The 21,911-nt window shown below is 37.4% G+C and overlaps 1 protein-coding gene across 1 annotated transcript in view; it reads left to right on the forward strand.

Moving 5' to 3' along the window:
• Window positions 1–21,911, forward strand: part of LOC139311261 (rab9 effector protein with kelch motifs-like) — a 62,904-nt gene that overhangs the window by 15,934 nt on the left and 25,059 nt on the right. The window contains exons 6-10 of the mRNA XM_070935660.1: window positions 3,249–3,395; window positions 4,397–4,448; window positions 14,618–14,718; window positions 17,057–17,142; window positions 20,311–20,392. Coding sequence (XP_070791761.1) covers window positions 3,249–3,395; window positions 4,397–4,448; window positions 14,618–14,718; window positions 17,057–17,142; window positions 20,311–20,392 — 468 coding nt within the window. The remainder of the gene's footprint in view (window positions 1–3,248; window positions 3,396–4,396; window positions 4,449–14,617; window positions 14,719–17,056; window positions 17,143–20,310; window positions 20,393–21,911) is intronic.

The raw sequence follows: 21,911 nt of genomic DNA on the forward strand, positions 1-21,911 counted from the left end.
CACAAATGATTTAGCATTACATCCCTGAACTGTGGCTATGCACACTTTCTTTGCCCCTTTCTCTGGCGTAGCTTTGAGGAAGAAATTGGAAGTTAACGCTTCTGCTTTTAATTAACTGGGTTTTTTTTTTTTTCATCTTGTCCAAACTCACATGGGTTGTTAATTTTAAAATAAAATTAGAGCAGCCTTCCCCAATCTTGTGGCCTGGTCTATACCACCTTACATTCCAAATCAGCCTGATCATTATCCAATTTGGCTGAGGTTCAAAAATAATAATAAGCTCCTGTTAAAAGGGGAAGACAATGTTTCCAAACTCTTTCCTACCCAAAGTTTATCTACATAACAATAGCATAATGTTACATATGAATGAGGCTATTTTTGTATGAGGACAATAACTGAACATAGGGATTAGAGACTCCTTTCTCTATACAGTTAGGATCACAATATACAATATAAGCAATACAATATATACAATATAAGCATGAGTATATACTTTTTTAAAAACAATTAAAAGCTCATACATAATTTGGGGGGGGATATTATTTTAAAACAGAATAGCAGTATAAAATATGAGGTGAAGATGCTTTTATGAAATGATCAGTGATTCCTCCACCTCCAATTTCTGTTTCCACAGTGCATGATGATGGATAAATTTAATGCATTGCTTTTATTTAACTTGCATCTCATGTTGCAGTTCAAGAAACTATTTATGCTCCCAGCATCTATATATGTTTATATATTTCATTCTAGCATTTTTTTTCCCTGGGACATATTGTGATTTTCTCCCATGGAAAGTCGGCAATTTAGAGATTATGCCCACTGAAGAGTAAAGTCTAGGCTTTAAGTAAAGGAAATTGATATTGCCTACAATCTCAGAAACAGATCCATTGGATGTGATAAACTTAATCTATGACTGGAATTATAGGATGAGACGGAACTGCTTATCATGAAAGTTCTACCAAGCAGGAATAACACAACTCTTACACTATTGATGATCTATTGGCTAAGACACTGAGCTTGTCGATCAGAAGGTTGGCAGTTCAGCGGTTCAAATCCCTAGCACCGTGTAATGGGGTGAGCTCCCGTTACTTGTCCCAGCTTCTGCCAACCTAGCAGTTTGAAAGCACTTAAAAAATGCAAGTAGAAAAATAGGGACCACCTTTAGTGGGAAGGTAACAGCGCCTTTGGCGTTTAGTCATGCCGGCCACATGACCATGGAGACGTCTTCAGACAGCGCTGGCTTAGAAACGGAGATGAGCACTGTCCCTAGAGCCGGAAATGACTAGCACACATGTGCGGAGGAACTTTTACCTTTACCTTATATAGCGACAGAATTCACCCTCTTATTTTTTTAAGAAGCTGCAGGAAGGTTGGGTTCACACAACCCAGTTGGCTAAACTGTGGTTTCTTTGCTGTGATCACACAAGACCCTTATCCATGGATAAGATGCTCATTGCTTTTTCAATTAACCCGGTTTTCTGAGTTTGTGCAACTCAATGAACATAGGTTAAGTAAGCACAACATTCCAGAATAAAATGTAGCTGGTGAGGTATCAGTTCAGTTTGTGGTGGAATATATTATGCAAATCCAACCAGTATAATTAATCTAAGGTTCACTGTGTCATGCAATCCTAGGCAATTGAATTAATTTAGTAAACTATGGTTCAATTAATCATGCATCCAAATGCCTTATTTCACAACTGAAATTTCAAGTAATATTTACAAGTAATTCCTGCACTGTTTACACATTGCAGCTCCAAAACACAAAGTGCTTGAAGCAGTAGTGAAATTCAATTTTTTTTACTACCAGTTCTGTGGGCGTGGCTTGGTGGGCATAGTGTGGCTTGGTGGGCATTGCAGGGGAAGGGTACTGCAAAATCTCCATTTCCACCCCATTCCAGAGGAAGGATATTGCAAAATCCCCATTCCCTCCCAACTCCTGGGGGAAGGATATTGCAAAATCTCCATTCCCACCCCACTCTGGGGCCAGCCAGAGGTGGTATTTGCCAGTTCTCTGAACTACTCAAAATTTCTGCTACCACTTCTCCAAAACCTGTCAGAACCTGCTGAATTTCACCTTGAAGATAAAAATGAACTTGAAGATAAAAATGAACTTCAATATCTTTCCTCTCTGTAAGGAAATAGATGGCCACTAAACCCCTAGATGTAACATGTTAGGTAGATGCTGCTTGTGAGGAGATTTATGGTCCACCAACTGCATGTGTCTTTCAGGTTCTTTTGCAGCTCCAGAGCCATTTTAGTGCCAAATTTCATTAGCATGGTTTTCTGCTGATAATTGGTGGAAAATTAGTATTTAAAATGTAAAAAAAGGGGCTTATTTAAATATTATTTAATGCTTTTTTAAAAAAAAATTAGAACTATTTGCATGGAGGGGTGATGATGATGATGACAATGATAATGATGGCAGCTGAATGGAGGGCTCCACCCCCCAATGTTTTTATTCACTAGGCACAGTTTGAGGGCATATTATATTATGAGTTTCATCATGGTACCATGGATGGTAGAGAGCACAAAGTGACATATGTAGTATTCATAAAACAAAACAGTCTAACTGGGTATAGAATCCCAAAATTGCTTTAAAGGAGTCCATAGTCCCAGAAATTCAGAAGTTCCTTCTCCTGGTCCTCCTATTTTCTTTGTACTTCCACATTCAGCGATCCTTTCTGTGGCACTGAAGAAAGAAATAATATATAATATGCCTGTCCATAACTTAGACATTCCCCAGATCTCCTCATTGACACTGTTCATATAATAAATCAGCCAAACCTAATTTGCCTAGAGATGCAGAGGAAATGTTATCCATTCTTGTCCTTGACCCTTTGATACCTTCAAAATCTCAAAGAACGTCAGCGGAGGTCATTTAGAAGGGGTGGGGGGAGAGTGGATAGACACATTCCTTTACAAAGCAGCTTCAAAGGGGTAACTCAGTCAAAGCACAGTTGAAGTGAAGCAGCCTTTACAGATGCCTGACACAGTCTTAATTGAGAGCGCTGAATTAAAGAGCAGCTGTTTACCTAAAAAAAATACATTGTCAATGAAAGGATCCAGCTTTTAAAACAGTCATTTGCAAAAGACATATGGGGAGGTAAAGAACAGTCTGCTCTGTAGTATTTCTTCCAGTGGTTGTATTCTGTGGAAAAAAGCAGAATGAGAAAGTGGCTTCTGCCCAAGCCAACTTCAAAATAAGAGAGTAATTTCTTTTCTTTTTTTTCCCCTCCTTATTTTAAGATTCTCTAACATGGCAGAAAATCACGACCAGTGGTCTTGCTCCTCAAACTCTTGAACACAGTTCAGCTGTGGTAGGCGAAAACATCTTTGTGTATGGTGGCACGGAAGATGGTAAAGCAGTGAATGATCTCTATACGTTCAATACAGGTAGGTGCAACCAAATCCTCACAGGACAAAGTAGCTTGCTTTATGTCAGTCACTCTAGAATGCAGCATGTGTTCATAAAACAAATGCAGATAGAAATGCCAGTTTGGTCTAGCGTTAAGGCACCAAGCTAGAAAGGAGGAGAGCATGAGTTCAAGCCTCACCTTAGCCATGAAAGCCAGATGGATGACCTTGGCCAGTCACTCTCTCTCTCAGTCCAACTCGCCTCACAAGGCGGCTGTTGTGGGGAAAATAGGAGGAGAAAGGGTTTGGATATGTTTGCCAAATTTGTAAAAATAACAAAGGCAGGTATAAATAACGTAAGAAAGGTAAAGGTTCCCCTCGCACATATGTGCTAGTCGTTCCCAACTCTAGGGGGCGGTGCTCATCTCCGTTTCAAAGCCAAAGAGCCAGCACTGTCCAAAGACGTCTCCGTAGTCATGTGGCCAGCATGACTAAACGCCAACGGCACATGGAACGCTATTACCTTCCCACCAAAGATGGTCCCTTTTTTTCTACTTGCATTTTTACATGCTTTTGAACTGCTAGGTTGGCAGAAGAAATAACATAAACATACATACAAATAAATTAATTAATTAAATTAAATTAACCACTTGATTTCTTATTTCTGTCAACCTGCAGTACAGGTTAGTATAGACCCTACTATTACGTGCTACCGTCTATAAACTGGTAAGAGTTTATCTTACTTATAGCAAATGTGTTGATCGATTTAATTAAATTCTACTTTATGCAGCCTGAAAATGAGTCTAGCTATATATTCCTGTATCTGCTATCAGCCAATCATGTTAAATGTGTTCTACAACTATTTATGGGGAAACTACCAGGGAAATTTCTATGAGAAGTAGTTTTGTATGATTTTTGTTTCCTATGTCATGTTTTCAAACATTTATAAATGTTTTACTATATCCCAGCACTCCTGTTCATTATTGCTCATAGCATCTTAGACTATTCTTGTCATTCTAATATTTCATGTTGGCATTTAGTGTCTCACTGTTGGACTCCAGTGAAAACCTTTGGTGCAGACCCTCGTGCCAGGTAAGTTACTTATTTTATTCTTCTTTCAGCCTTTTGTATGTGTGTGTTAAACAAGGTATCTTATTCTTGTGTTCTTTTATTTTAGTTGTCAATGAAAATTTAAATCTCTAAAGCAAAGGAAGACAATATTGTGTGGTGTGGATCACACCTAATGTTTGGAGGTTGCCTGATTCAAAAAGAGGAAGCAGCACAAGCTATATCCATGGGCAACATAATTTTTTCTTCTTCTTTTCCCTGGGTTTGCAGTGTAGAGTTGCGATTTTTACTTGTCCTTAAGACAAGTAAATCTGTTTGTGAAAGCTTTAAACTTTTATGTAAACCTTACAGTTTTGGCAATCACACAATTTTTAAAGAGGAGTAGGAGCCACAAATTGCCCACATTTGTTTTAAAGCCTCATTCATGGATCAAATCACATACCAGGCAACAATATTTATTTATTGTTACTAAAGTAACAATAAAAGGAATAAATTTTGGGTATCTTAGAGCAGGGGTCTCTACCCTTGGCAACTTTACGACTTGTGGACTTCAACTCCTAGAATTCTAGCTTCTAGCTTTGGGTGAGTAATGAGTTTTCATTGCTGGAAAATCTTTTTATGGATAGGCTTTGTGGAAGAATTCTGGGAGTTGAAATCCACAAATCGTAAAGTTGCCAAGGTTGGAGACCCCCGTCTTAGAGCATATGCACCCTGCACAGTTATTCCAGGACCAGAATGGATCAGCAAGACATTTCTGAAGGGCAAGAACTGGTGACCTCACTTTGTACTCACTCCCTTCATGCTACATTTGCATCCTCCAGGTATTATCACTTGGTGTCTTTTTAAAGTATTATTTTTCCTCTTAGATCAAGTTGAACATTCATGCCCATCTGGGCTTTACTTTATTATAGATTAACTTCAGCAATGTATTGATTATTACACAGCAAGATGAGTGTCCCCTCAACTGAATCAATGGTTACAATTGTCTTGAATGAACCCTTATAGTCATGTGTTTTCCAATAATACTACAGCAGCACAATGGTTATAACACTCTTCTCGTAAATAGAAAGTTGCTGGCTTGAAACCTAACAGAAACATGTTTGTTATTTTAACTTATGTTTCTCTAAGCTATCAAGTTTCCTTCAGCCTTTAAAAAGACAAAAAGTCCAATGGTGCACCATTTCATTATTTCTCAGGTCACTTGAGTCTCAAATCACTTGAGATACAAGGATTTTATCTCCCACATGTTTTACCCCTCTGTAAACTAGTAATTTAATCCTCTTTCATTCCAGCCCACATCTGAATCTAACAGCCAAAACTCAGCAGGATTTTCCCCACAATAAAAGCTTATCTTGTTAGAGGTGACAAATTTCACAGTTGGCAATCAGTTGCTTGATTGAATTCTTGAAGTTAGTCCTCAGATGTGTCACTTTAGCATATATAGTTCTCCAAGTCTGAGCTGTTCTCAATTTAAACAAAGGGGGAAGTGCCCATTTTCTAGCTCCCTATATCATTAAGTTAATTAATAATAGTTTGCATGTTGTGTTGGCGAGGATATTGTCTGGTTTCAATGAAGTAGTTTAAATTGAGCAAGAAGGCAGTTCGATCATTTGGATTCCATTGTATTTATCAAGCAAAGAGGATGTAGTAGCAGTAACCAATTTGGTAAATATGATGAATTAAAGTGAATTAAAATGATTGCATTGCCTCCTGTCATGTTTATTTGCAGTTCCTTAGTCAAAACTAGTAGAGGAGTCATTGGTGGAGACATATTCTGTCCTACCTGCTATCCATCGTTTGGACAAATTGGTCCATCTGGGTCACAGTTTGGTTCTGATTCTGGAGCAAATCATTCACAACTTTATGATTGATTAGCAGAGTTGGAAAAGTTGGAAAAGTTTTATATCGGCTCTTTAATCCTTAGTCTCTCGGCATTATTCTCTCCAATAGTGATGGTTGCAGGCAAAACTAGCTATTAATCTTCACACCAGTATGGCAAAAACTTAATTCTTAGCTCTCCAGACACAACCACTTATTTTAGGTGTGGCTTATTCATAAAAAGCTCACAAACATGATTCAGCAAGATTTGTCACTTTACCACAGATAACAGTGAAGATATATATATATATATATATATATATATGCATATTCTTTCTAGCCAGGTTTTACCTATGTAAACTTAGTTGTTCTTCAGCCCTAGGTTCTGTGAAATCTCATTCACAAGTTCTTGGGCCCTTTTTCTGCTGACAAACTGCAACTCTGTGTTGCTTCCTGGGAGATATATATACACACACACACACACACACACACACACACACACACACACACACACCAAAGAACACCAAAGGTTTGCACATTCAGCGAACCTGTTGTTACACCTGTTGAATCCTACCACTGCATACAGTATATTCCAGAAGAATGCAATGGTAAACCATGTTATTTGCAAAACCAATTCCTAAATGGAAGTATCCAAGAAGTTACAAGAATCAACCTTGACTTTTCTAATAGTATCTAACATAGGGGTGGGCAACTATGGCTGGCCCCTTTATGACCTGTGGACTTATGACCATGAAGGCACAGGAAATCTGGGAGTTGAAGTACATATACAGTGGCCATGGTTGCCCCACCCCCCCAATCTAGCAGATATGGCTGTATTTTCTGTTAAGAATATAAGCAGCACTTTTAAAATTCAACTTTATCTTATAGAAAGTTTCTCTGCTATTCTGCAAGCCAGAAATGTTATTATCCATGTTCCATAATTTGGATGTTATTAACTGGTCCCCTGCTCCAGAAATTTTATTTCATTAGGTACTATGCATAAATCAAGATACTATCCAAGAAACATAAATAAATTTAATTTTTACTATTAAGCTCTGTGTCCCACTGCCATAATCTTGCCCAGTTCAGTGCTTAAGTGTTCATTCAGAAACAATTATCATGCACCTCAGGTTAGATTAATAGCATCATGTAAAAAGGTTCCTATATGTAATTTAAATAATTTTTCACCTGATCTATAGCTTTCAGCAACAGAGTCAAGGTTACCATATAACCATTTTCAGAAGTACGTTCCAAGTGTGAAGAAGACCACTTGGTTTATTAATATTTTGGTATATGCACAAAAGCAACAACACAAGTTGCAGCAAATCTAAAATCATTAGAGCAGAGGTCTTCAAACTTGGCAGCTTTAAGACTTGTGGACTTTCTATGCTGCCAGCTATGCTGGCTGGAGAATTCTGGGAGTTGAAGTCCACAAGTCTTAAAGCTGCCAAGTTTGAAGACCTCTGCATTAGAGAGTTCACTGCACAGCACAAAACTGCAAGGATGACAAATTCAGAGCAATTTTCTTCATCTTCAAAGAAAGTGGAACCACAAGCCGGACAAGTAAAGGAGACTTTTACCAGAGCAACATATCAAGGACATGCCATTCCTTGTAAGCCCTAGAAAGGTGAGAATGGGCATTTGGTCAATGACCTCTGTGTATGTTGTTTCGGGAGCAAATATTTTAAAATAATGCATCTGAAATCCATGCGGTACAGTAAAAGGCATATTTTGATTCACTTTTCATCACACAAAATATGTGTCTGCAGCGTATTATAATCCTTGTTTGAGGGTCATGGCATGAAGCTGACAAGATGCTTCTTGTTATGTCTGACATTTCTCTTACTGGACCAAATGCAATTCCATTTAAATTTAGGGCTACAAATAGAGATATGACCCATGCTAGTTTTCAATATAATGAAAGTGTTCAACCGCTTCATAAATCTGGACCAGATCTGAGCCACAAACTTGCAATTACAAAATTAGTGTATCAACAGCCGAAAGGAAATGTGGGTTATATGAATCATTCTAGCATTGATATGTTTGTTACTGGAATGCTTCACAGCAGAAATCTTTGGGCTATGTTTATAAATTGCAGTTAAGCAGCTTGGAATGAATTTTTGCATTGGCATAAGTATGCATATAAAATCATTATTATGCTGTGCATTTGCCAAGATTGATATTGAACTTTTTAGGACTATAAAGTAGTGTAATAAAAATAGCAAATTTTAAGAACTGACAAATGTCATTCTCGAGGGCTTTTTAAGCTGTATATTTGAATGTATTACAAGGAAGATAATAATATAATCATTTAAAAATTACTTACATTCTAATGTATCTTTTATTCATACAAAATATCCCATTCAGGTTTTATGTTATTTCAGAAAGATCTCCTAATTTCCAAAAAGGAGCTTTTGGCGTACAGGGGATCATGTGGTAGAAGAAAAATATACCAAATAATCCTGTTTTTCTCATTTGTATTTGATCCAAGCCACTATCATTCATCCTTTAATCCCACTTCATTTTATTGCAAGAAGAAAGGAACTAGTAAATACATATTCTGTTATTATTTAAAAAGACAAACAGTAACACTTATAATAAAATTTCTGCAAAAATAAACTATCCTGGGAAAACGTTTGGCAATGGAAGCATGAAATGTAGATACAACCGGAGCCTCAAGCAGTTGTTTAATTGGTGAATCCATAATGAGTTTCCTGTATTTAATATAGTTAGATAATATAATGTCATATAATGAGCTGTTTCATTTGTTCTGTGGAGTATTCTCAAGGGATAAGGATTCAAATAACTAGATGTAGCCATCCCATAGAAGATAATTTTAGATCCTGCTGAAGAATCCTGAATTTTTTACCATTTCATAAGTTTTATAGTTTCATAAGTTTATTTGTCAAGCATATATAAGATAGCAGGTAAAAGTATAAACATAATTTGAATATATGAAAAAAAGTAAGTAAAAAAGGAATATTAGGACAGTGACGGTAGGCACGCTGGTGCACTTATGCACACCCCTTACAGACCTCTTAGGAATGGGTTGAGGTCAACAGTAGACAGTTTAAGGTTAAGATTTTGAAGGTTTGGGGAAGAAACTACAGAGTCAGGTAGTGCATTCCAGACATTGACTACTCCGTTGCTGAAGTCGTATTTTCTGCAATCGAGTTCGGAACGGTTTACCTTGAGTTTTATCTATTATTTGCTCGTGTATTGTTGTGGTTGAAGCTGAAGTAGTCATTGACAGGAAGGACATTGTGGCAGATAATTTTATGTACTATGCTTATATCAGACTGAAGTTGGCGTAGTTCTAAGCTATCTAAGTCCAAAATTTGGAGTCTGGTGGCATAAGGTATTTTATTGCGGTTAGAGGAATGGAGGACTCTTCTCGTAAAATATCTCTGGACTCTCTTGATTGTATTTATGTCTGATATGCAGTGCGAGTTCCAAACAGATGAGCTGTATTCAAGATACTGTATGTATTCAATATGATATTGTATGTAAGCTATATGTATTCATATAACATGATGAAAGACAATTTTTAAAATGGTTTCAACAGTGAAACAATTCTTGCATTAAACTGCAAGACATGCATGCATGTACATATATGAATACCCTGTTCTTCATCATACACTCATATTTCTAGTAACCTGCCATCCCATTGGCATCCCACTCTCCAATTAAACCCCAAGAAAAACCTTGCATGGGGGCTTTTCAGTAGCTATGCTACTGTCACACTGGAAAACCAATTAAACATTGCAATGCAGGAAATACAGTTAATAGGCTGAGAATAAGTGCTCTGATTCGAGGTTACAGCCAAGCACATGCAGCCAAGCAGTAGCCACTGCAGTTAAGCTGATACCAGCAGACAGGAATGTAGTTTAAAATGCTTCACAGAGAATGCTTGCCTGAAAAACGTTGCTTACAGTCCAAGAAGCAATAGCATAGTCCAAATATGATCCAAAAGTTACAGAGAACAAAATCAGGTAGTCATATGGTCAAAGGGTCACAAGCTAGAAAACTAAATGATTATCTCCAAAGATTGCAAGCAAAGCAGCTATCTAAATCTATCTCCAGATAGCTGGCTGCAATTACTCATGCCTCACTCTTTGCCTAGCATGGAGGAGCATTGCTCTCACCTCTGTAGATATCTAGACTTAGGGCTTGTGCCTTGTTATCTGATTGCTCCAGCTAAACAGTAGATGCATGTGGCTGATCAATTGAATCCTGCCTCACTAGGTCTTGAGGCTGAGAATCCTGAAGCACAAGCTCAGGTAGAACTTCATCATCAGATTCAAGGTCAGAGTCAGATTCTAAATTGTGACTCATAAGAGCGAGGAAGCCATGAATGAGAGTACAGCTCATGGCTTTTATGTACAGAATTTCCATTGAGAGATGGGGGCATTAGACGAGCAGAAGTTTTTGGAGGAAAGGTCTTAACATATACAACAAGGAAGGGGCAATTAAAGGGAACTGGGGTACAATGGCTCCTAGTTAAATATCTATGGAGATTCTCAGTCATCCAGGTCATGGTTATCCCAAAATTGTCTCCTGAGAAAAGCACCAATGGTTCCTAGTGTTCTGGGATCACAAACTTTTTAAAATAAACTTAGGAGATATTTAATACTGCTGTTGTACATTTAAAAATGTCAAGAGGTATTCCAAAGGTTTTTGTAGCAGAGCCAAAAGCAATAGGGCATGCTGAAGAAAAAGGTATTGACCTCTATAGAGCTGTTGCCACAATAGAAGTGAGGTTTTCTAATTCTACTTTTGTAAAAAAAAAAAATAGACTTGCTGTGCTGTAGGTGTCACATTGTTGACTTCTCTGAGTGTGAGGGCAGAATTTGTGGCCAAGGGATTGAACTATAAATCCATATATATTTGGTTTGACTCTTGACTTTAGTCTGGATTCATTAAGTGGCTTTAAACAATCCACTTTGTCAGCTTCAGTCTGTAATCTGGGTATAACATTATTCATTTGTCTGATTGTTAAGTGCAACTGAATGCTTAAATACACCAGATACATTGTATTAAGGATTCTTATTTCTACTAGCTCTAGGTGAGAAATGAGTTTTCATTGCTGGAAAAGGATAGGCTTTTTATGGATAGGCTTTGTGGAAGAATTCTGGGAGTTGAAGTCCACAAGTCTTAAAGTTGCCAAGGTTGGAGACCCCTGCTTTAGCCAGTATCTTCAATCTTCAATCCCCAGTATCCTCAATCCAACTGGGGATAATTAGTATTACAGCTTAACTAATTGAACTGTAACATCAGGTTGGGAAAGGGTGTTACCCTATCCATCTGCTTGGAGTGTTTTGAACCATTCTGCCAAATAGTTGTTCTTTCAGCCTCGTTCTCAAAGTAGGATAATCAGTGGGGAAGTGAAACAAATTGATTCATTTGCTCAAATAACTTGCTCAGATGACCTCAAGAAAACTTGTGAAAATCCTAACAATGCAAGTGGCGATTTTGCAACCATGCAGTCCCAAACATGAAGTTTTTACTGTAATGATAAGTCTCTGATTAACACAATAAATTTGTAATTTTTATAAAATATGTTTATTTTGGAAAAGAGAACATTGTGAAAAGAGAAGAAAATGTGAAAATAATAATTGTGCACCCAAACATACTATTCCAGATAAAATTAGTTAAGTTGATCTGATGGAACAAAGTTGTTTTCTTCTTGAACAATCTTGGTTTTCCAGCAATCATGCAAGGAACCGTCTGTAAAGATTCTTAGTCATCCAGATGATGATTGGCTCAAAGGTGTTTTTTCAGGAGGCAACTGAACTTTCTTGGTTTTTTTCTTTTGAAGACGTTTTGCTTCTCATCCAAGAAGCTTCTTCAGCTCAGACAGGATAGTGGGAATGGAAGGATTTATATTCCTTGCAGACAGCTGGTCATTTGCATCCTTTAGAGCAGGGCTGTCAAACTCGCAGCCCAAATGTTTTGGGATTTTTTTGGGATAAGCAATTTGGGATGAACACCCTTTGAATGGAATGGGAGTAGGAATGGATTTCCAGAGGAAAAATTGCAGACTACAGGAACCAGGAGCACTACTCAGGTGACCCTGAGGACACAGATAAACCTCCAAGTGCTTCAATGACCCTCTAAAAGGATGCAGATTACCAGCTGTCGGCAAGGAATATAAATCCTTCCATTCCCCACTGTCCGGTCAGAGCTGAAGAAGCTTCTTGGATGAGAAGCAAAATGTCTTCAAAAGAAAAAACAAGAAAGTCCAGTTGCCTCCTGAAAAAGCACCTTTGGGATTTGCAGAAAACAGTTCATACAAAAAAGCATAAACATACTTGGCATCTTAATTAGACATCATAAGGGCAACTGAGATTAAAAGCATAGCTACATTTTTATGGAAATCCGATTTCAAGGAAAAGCAGTCTCTAAGCAGAGCATATCATGTTTTGCCCATTCATGTGATTATCTCCTAATTTGCAGCTAGATCCAATTTTTAATAAATTTATATTAACTAAGCCAATTAGTTCCAGCTAAAAATTAACATAAATAAAATCTTAACATGTGTGAAACTGTTAGAAAATAGAAACGTTAACTTGATCTATTCAACTTTCTAAACCTGGTGACAATTTGTGAGGGAGTCAGAAGAACCACAGAATGTAAGAATTTTGGCTAGAGAGACAAGGAAATCTTATAAGAATGCTTTGCACCAACAGAGTACGAGTAGACCATAGATACAAAAGCAATGAATGCATAAGTAAAGCAATGCCTGAACAGAAGTCCTAAACAAAGCAAAAGAATAATTTTAACTGCAAGGTATAATATTGACAGGAAATGTCTCTTGGGAAGGCAACCAAACAAATATTAACAATTTAATAGAGGAAAGTAAATATAGAATAAAAGATCATGTTTCTTCACCTGTTAGAAGCCCATTCTTTTCAGATATAACAATAAACATTCCCCAGCTGGGGTATCTGTAGTTTCCTGCTACTTCTATCAAAGTGAAAGCGAGTGACACAAGATGTACTCTTTTTGGACATGTGTGCAATCTCACAATGCACTGCAAAAGGCCAGGGCTTGTATTGTGATGGCATGTTGCTCTTTTGTCACGTTGACCCACTTGACTCTTCCACAGAAATCCATATTACACCTGCTAGCACTCAGCACCTTTCCTGAGATTTAGATCTATACTGAAGCTCAAGAGAGAAGACTGTTGAGTTTGGCTTTATCAGAAGAGGGAGAAAAAAGCCATCTAACTATGAGAAACAGCTTGGGGTGAGGGGAGAAGGAGGGAATTCTAATCATTTTTTGAATAGAATGGAATGGAATGGAATGGAATGGAATGGAATGGAATGGAAAATAGAACAGAACAGAACAAACAGAACAAATTTATTGTCACTTTGAATGTACACTAATTGGCATACCTTAAAATGAAATTTCATTGCATGCAGCCCTCAAAGGGTCACCACCTCCAATATACACTACATAGCCATGAATGAATGAATACAAAATTATGCATATACCTATATGTACTATATGACACAAAATATTGTGCTTTACTAAACCATACTATGTACAAAAATATAAGAGATGTCATTTTTACAGAAAAACACAGAAGAGAAAGATGCACATCATCTATTCCTCTTCATTTCAATAATCTTTCACAATAGCACTAGAGAGAGAATTCACAAATAGAAGATCAAGAAAAGACTAGCTACATACTTCACTCAAAGTAAGTCCCCTTAGACTTTTGCAAAAGCATAAGTAGCAGTCGCGGGTTGCTCCCAGTTCTTTAGAACCAGTAGTAAAAACAGTGGGAGGCTCCACCCACCCGCTCAGACATTATAATTGACGATCTTGAATGCTCAAAAGCGCACGCCAGCGAAGCAAGCGCATGTGCGCGCTCCCATTGCGAATCGGCAGTAAAGGTAAGTAGAACCCACCCCTGATATGTAGGATTAATACAGATACAGATACAGATTAATACAGATCAATAGACTGTTTATAAGCCATGCTGGACCAGCATTTATCTCTGCTAACTACAAATGACAGCTTGTAGCTCTCATGATAGGAGAACGCTCCAAGCCCCTCGAAAGTGATCTCAGTGCAACAGCCCTACAATTATTTGTTTCTAGGTCTCATCTCATGGTACAATATTCAATCAAGTTTTTGGAAAAAAGTTGTTCAGCCGGGTATTCTTCCTTGTGCTTCTCTCCCCTAGTGATCGAAGAAGAAGACATTCTGGTTCTGATTTGATTAACCTTTCCAGTGGCTTCATAGTGTTTCTTGCAAAATATTCACCCATTTAAAGCACATTCTCTTTGACATTCTTTTACTTTAAGAAACATTTCTTTCTCAATTGGAAATGCAGCATTTAATTCAAATAAATTTGAACTTTTTAGGTCAGGCCATGCTTTTGCTGCCATTGGAGAAATCATCTATATGTTTGGCGGTCGTTCCAATGAAGATGAATATTATACTGATGTGTATGCACTGGACACAGGTGCTTTTCATTATATATGATCATTTTGTTCAAATTATGAACTGCTGTTGTAAGTTAGCAAAGTAATGAAGAGATGAAGAGATGAAAATAAATGTGACAATCCCTGACCATTTAGGGATATCTTTCAAGCAGTTTTAGGGCCCCCAAAATTCTGCTACAAAAGAGTTCAGATAGTTACCTACTATATTTGCCAAAAAGGAAGATAAAAGCTTCCCATTCCAAATAACTATCTGTAAATGGGGCAAAGTAATCTTTCATTTACTGAGAATATGATATTATTAAAGAATGCATACATTTCCTTCTAAGAAGAAAGATCTTCCCTTTGTTATAAAAGGAAGGGAAAAACAGCTCAGTGTCCAGTGATTTATTCTCCTGTTTCTACAAAACATACATGGAGTAAATTGAGCTAAATAGATCTATCCCCTAGCATAGAATTACCCCACACATGTTAACGTGGGAGAGAAAGCCACTGAACTCATCGAAATTTACTACAGATGGGATGCCTTTTACACTCATTTTAATGTGGGATGCCTTATAAATAAATAATTTGGCAACCAGACAATTCATTTAGCTGACAAAGACTTGATTTCTTAGCAACCAATCTTCCCTAGGGGGTGAGGGTGGATCATCCTCCTTTTCAGATAAATATGGTACTCGGGAAAATATATTACTCTGAATTCTTTGGCAAATGGAGTACGGCAATATCAAAGGAGGATACACAAGGGAATGTAAAAAAAAAAAATCCATGTAATGTAAATTTCACTGGTTTTGGTGGAATTTAAATTCAACTAACTATGCAATCATGGCATAGTGCAAAGTAGGCAATTTTGGGTGGCTGGGACATATCTAGGATTTTGAGAGCATGTGCCAGGTTTGTTTACAAAATGACCATCAGGTTAGGCATGGGCAGTCAAATGAAGTTCTCTACAATTTGATAGGATCATTGTAGGATCCAAAAGTATTCCTGCAGCCAGCATAATGCTAGGGGCAGATAATTTTCTTTACAGCATTCTAACTTCCATTCTAATGTTGTTATTAAAGGAATATTTTGTTAAAGTCACATAGTTTAGGAGACAGTAGACACCAGAAGCAGAGTCTGGGGACACCTTGATGCCTGCTTAACCCTAGCTTAGTTTGCTGCCCAAGGATTGCTCGCTCTTTGTTTTCCATTTTATGTGGATGCTTCGTGTTGTAAAACAAAGGGGGAAAGCTTGCCACACATTTGGTGTCTTTGACCCCATTTGGATCAGAGTTGATTTTTTTTAGTGTTTCACAAAATAAGAGCCCTATTTAACATAAAGCTTACTATAAGATCCAGTCTGGGTCAGTCACCGGGGCCAGAGGTTTAGTCTTCTGACTTTCGGACTCTCTACCATAATGTAGAGAGAAGTTCACTGAAGATGGGCTCCAGGATGAGTCTGAAGGACCATGTGATGACACTGACACTGAAAGCTTGGACAAATAAAAACTTGGGTCCTGATGACTGACCTAGATCGGTCAACATTATCCTGGGACCCCTATATTTGCTTTCATTCAACAAAGCCTAATAACTGTGGAGCCTGCAAGGATGACAAAAAAGAGAAGATGGCAGACAAAGTCCTACATCTTATGCATGTGCAATGTTATCACATCTACAAAAAGGATGGGAATTTAATTGCACTGACACAACTGCCATCTTGACTTTTTTATCTCACCCGACTAACCCCCACAATGCCATTGGTTGCTGAGATTCTGACAAAGAACTGGCAAACTATGGCTGATGGCATGTTACTATTTTGTGTAGGATATATTCTCTGGTTAAAGGCCTTAATGTTAAACCCTCCTTACCCTAAACTGCTTCGCTGGCCAAATCCAAGATTTAGGAATATGCTTCCATAGAACTTAACTCTTAAAGGGAGGTGAAATCTTCACCAGCATTTTGAAACTCTGATTTGGCAATGTTTGAGTTTTTAAATATTGCACTACATTTATGAGAGAGATTATGACTATTGTCTAAATATGCAAATAGGCTCCATAAATAATGTCTGTACTGATGGGGTTGCTGGTTATTTCTCTTGCAATTTTCCACTAATCCTCACCCTTACTCTACTACTGCAGGTGATGTAGGTGTAAAGTTAAAGATAGTGCAGCATAAGTATTGTGAGGAGAGAAAAAAAACTGGAATCACATCAAAGAATCCAATCTTTGGGCAGCCTGGTGAATTAATACGCTTTTATAAGTTTTTTTAAAAAAATGATGTAAATGTCATCCAATGGATTGGAATAGTGCTATTTCCAGATACTACAGAACAAAAGCAAATGAAAGATATTTATGTGTTATTTTCTATCCTCTCCCCAAGTATCTTTAATGTGGCAAAAGTGTGAAGTAAAGGGAGAAAAGCCTTTTGGAAGATCACATCATACATTTACAGCACACAGTGATAAGGTAAACAACTGAACATTTTACTCTCCTATTACAAATCAATGTGCTTTTACTTCCATTGTATTTGAGAACAGAAAACCTTGACTGCAAAGATTTAGGGCAGATATGCACTTACTGCTTGGCCCATTGCCAGTAAAGCCCACTTACCACTTCCGGACTGTAGGAATGGATGGCATCCACTTCCTTTTGCTCCCTGTCATTGCAGATGCACCCACAGCCACATCTTCCAGCTATCATTCAGAACTGCTGTTGTCCAACCTGAGCCGTCTTCAACGCTTCAGAATGGATGGTCTCCAGTACTTTGGTCTATTCTAATAGCAGCCACTGATTGGCTATGTTCCCTCCATCACCACCCCAGCTGCTGGTCACTATCATGTGCAATCCTTCTGTCCTGGGTTAGGTGAAATGTGTTTCCCTTTTTTTCCTACTACTCCTTGCCCAGAGAACTGTAAAGGCCTCCCTCCTTCCCTTTCTTGTTCCGTCATCTTTAGGTTGCAAGAAAATAACACTGCAACTTGTTTTTGTTAATCTGAATTATTAGATCTTCCTTGCACAACTTTTCCATAGACCTGCAGAGGTCTATGGAACATAGGGGCAAAAGAACAACCAGTTTCCTATTGCTGTAATTACTGTAGGAGTAGAACCAGGATGGTGTAAATCACAAACCATCATATGTGCACATGCAGAATTCAAGTTAACCACTTTATTGTTTTCACCCTATAATACAAGAATCTCCCCATTCTTGACAATATTTAAATAAGACTCCAGGGAACTTGTGTGGGGGGAAGAGAGAGAGAGAGTCCTACCTCTTCTGCAGTTGCACAGTGACTTCAGGCTAATCCTTCTCCCTGCCAGGCTGGGTGCTTCCCAACAGATGAAATGATAAAAGGATCTGGGTTAGAGTCAAAGGAAATAATGTAGTAAGGAAAGGTGAAGGCATCCATGGCTGCAAATATCTAGGAAAGCAGAGGAAAACCATGGGGACTAGATGAGGGGGAAACAATTCTGAAAAGGAAAAGGCAGGCAGTAGACAATCCATCCAGGAGTCATCCAGTGAAGCTTGCCTTCCTTGCAAGGATGGGAAAGGCAAGAATCTGGAGAACAACCATTCATGTCCAAATTGAGCACAAATACCAGCCTAAATGCCAACCCAGCACAACACGGAGTGGACTTTCTGAAGCTGGCTTAAGAAGCAGTCAAGATGTGCATGGGAAAGAAGCAATTTAAGAGCAGTACAGAATTGCTCTTAAAAGGATTGCTGGATCTACTTCTGTGAAACCCAGAGATCTGCCTTCCAAAATCTTGACAAAAATTGTGAATCTTGAACTTTTTTAAAAAAAAAACTCAATAGAATTCACACATTTATGCAGAAAAGCATATCCATACAGTATGTAAACATGAGATTTTTAAAACATACTTGAACAAACCATATGTGAAGTGAGATTGCCAAAATGTTATGTTTTACTTAAGCTTAACCCAAAGAGAAAATAAACATTGCAGCTTAATTTAAAAAAAAAAAATTAGTAAGGAATTGATCCTTTTTGATGATGTTATTGCTAAATAATTGGAGATCAATTGCTATTGTAAGCCATGTGAGAGTGGCATGTGAACAGGGGCAGCAAGCAAAATAAAAAACAAAATCTGCATTCAATTACATAACTAACTTTTTTGAATAACTTCTGCAAATATTCCATCCAATATTGTTATAGGATAGGAAGACATTTGTAGAAATTATGTTAGAGAGCAAAGAGGCTTAGCTGTCATAGTTCACATTATGATTTTTTTTAAGCAGGTATCTATTTTGCCTTTGCAGCTGTATAAAATACTATGTACATCATGCCATTCAAGAATTTAATCTGCTTCCTACATTTTCCAATGCTTCCACTATCAAGAGAATTTTCAGGAAGTTTGTGATGGAATGTCTATCAAACCCTGAGAACATGTAGGAGGAGAAAATTGCTGCAGAATGACAATTACTATTATAGAGTATTAATACAATACACTGCTAGCAACATCATCTTTTCCAGATATCCAAATTGTTCTTATTTGCCAGATTTGCCTGCTTTGAAGGGGTTGACAGAAATACTGGGAGAAAAGGACGAAATCTTTTTGCATTTTTATTCATCATCACCCACCACTGACATCCACTGTGTCAGTGATGTTTTCCATCAACATATCACTGACAGATCCATTTCAGAAATTCTCCACTGAGTGTTTTTTTGTAGCACTCTCAAAAAAGCAAAAGAAACATTGCAAGATCTTGCTTGCTCCACAAGGTGGAGAACACTGAGCTTCTATATGACAGGCAGAAATAGAAAGTGTATAATCACCTGTATGTGGCTGAATATTCCCATCTGAATATTAGGGTCAGGAAGCTGTCAGGAATCTAGATTCTGCCCTTATGGCTTGGCCATCCTCCTAGAAAGTCCCTTAGCTTGAAATGACAGGGAATGATGGGAAGACTTCAATAACAGAATGCAGTTGCTTCTTATCCATCCCTTCCACCTCCCTTTCTATCCTATGTGCAAAGAGTTTACTTAGAGTTGTACAATGTGTTATTCAATCCTGTTATTGAGAGTTAAATGAAGCCTCTGTGGTTTAGCAGATCACACCTATCATTTGGAGTCCTTTGAAATGTGAGGTGGAGAGATAGGCAGGGGAATTGGCTGCATTCCAATCCAGCTTGTTTTAAACAGATTGCTAATTAGCAGACATTGGCTATTTCCAAGGCAACCAGCAATAATAGTCCATGTGTATCCCCAGAGCTTCAGTAAGGTGTGCAGGGCAAGACAAAGGCTTACAGCAGACTCCCAGACATCAACAACTGGAAGCAATCTTGGTATCCCTTGAGCAATATGTATGTAATTTAGGAAAATCACTCGTTTCTATTAGCATAGGAACACATATTAGGAGATAACTCCTTTGCAAACCAAAATGGACAAATAATTACCCCATAATACCGGCATTTCTTCTGAACATTTTCAAGATTGAACAGAGTTTTATTTTAGAGATGTTTGCCACATTACCATGTGCTATTGATGATCAATTAATGGACAAATCTTTTAAAAAATCATTATCGTGATGGACTCAAGAAGAATATCAATGAAGAACAAAATGTTGAGTGCAAAATAAATTAGTATGGTAATATCTGCCATTGTTCTTCCATTTTAGGACATTTATCTGTTTGGAGGAACTTTTGAGTTCAAAGATGGCAAAATCATTTCAAAGAATGATATTATGAAATTAAGTTTAGGTGAGTAGGGGAGAGGAAGGAATGAATATTCTGTTTGAAATTTATTTTGGGAAGTTTTGAAATATATTTTTGAATAAAAATCTTCTACGGTCCTAGCAAATATTAATTTCTGCTCATCAATTCTGAATGTTATCCTTTATACTAAAATTTTCTCTCTAAATGTTCTATATTTTATTCACACTTTTTTAATGTAAACACAAGTCAAAGCTGCCTCCTCTTCAAAAACAATCTACAAAATAAATCTGATATTGTCTCCTTAAATTCAGGGGAATATTATTTTGTTTTTAATGTTTCATGTTAAAAAAAGTTAGCAACTGCTCATTCTTCATTATTCAGCAAAATAAAGTACATATATATATATATATATATAATTGGCTATTTTTGCTTTTAAATCAATCACCTATAGTCAAGACATAATAAAGGCAGCAAGAAATATTTACAGACTGTATTGCCTTTGTCCAATTTGTAGCTTAGAATATTGCCTATCACTTTGAAAATGTACTGGAAAATAACTTTCCAGCTTTAAATAAACTGTTTGTAAATTATGAAAATTACTGCATAATTTAAAATAGGTAATAAACTTTCAGGAGTTATAGAAGTGTGATGGGAAGCATTTTCACCCAGCTGGTCAGCTAATTTATAATTATAGAATAATGGAATAACAGAGTTGGAAGGAACCTTGGAGGTCTTCTAGTCCAATCCCGTGTTCATTCAGGAAACTCTATACCAATTAAGACAAATGATTGTCCAATCTCTTCTTAAAAATCTCCAGTGTTGGAGCATCCACAATTTCTGGAGGCAAGCCGTTCCACTGATTTATGAGGAAACAATTGTAAGTAGGCACTTCTGAGGAAGACAGTATATTGGAGATAATTCTACAGAAAAGTGGAGCTGATGTTTCAGCATTAACAAGGGACTGGATGAGTAGATCAGCTCCTACTATCCTCTCTGGATATACGAGAGCGACGCAAGATTACCCAAACTGTTTCTCCTTACGGCTATTCCTTTTCCTCATGAAGTAACAGCAAGGCAATGATCTTGGGATCAGAGTATTTGCCTTAATTCCTCAGGTCACAAACTGAGCCTTTTAAAGTTCATGAACTTCCCTTGCTGTTTTTGGAAATAGCCTATTCACTGACGCAAAGAAGTTACAAAATGACAAGGCTGGAAATATTATAGGCATGCCTCCAATCCTCAGTATAACAATATGAACATTTATATGTATAATCCATATTATATTTTAGTTTAAGTTAAGAATTTTAGTTAAACAGCAGAAAGCAAGACAAGTTATTGGCTACAAAAAGTGTTAGAAGCTCAGAAAACTTCAAAAGGAGTTTAAATATTAAGACTCTGAATCTATTTTTATAGAAATAAAGGTATGTTGTGAGAAAGATACATTGTTTTTTATATTGTAGACATAACAAGAAAAGGAATTTAAAATGGCATTCAGGGATATCTTTGAGGAACTGTATCAGGGCCTGTGTCACAAATTTGATTCAATTAATGTCAGCTGTGTGGT

This window comes from Pituophis catenifer, unplaced genomic scaffold (genome assembly GCF_029215685.1).
Source record: "Pituophis catenifer annectens isolate HBS135680 unplaced genomic scaffold, rPitCat1.0.hap2 SCAF_2, whole genome shotgun sequence".
Taxonomy (NCBI): Eukaryota; Metazoa; Chordata; class Lepidosauria; order Squamata; family Colubridae; genus Pituophis; species Pituophis catenifer.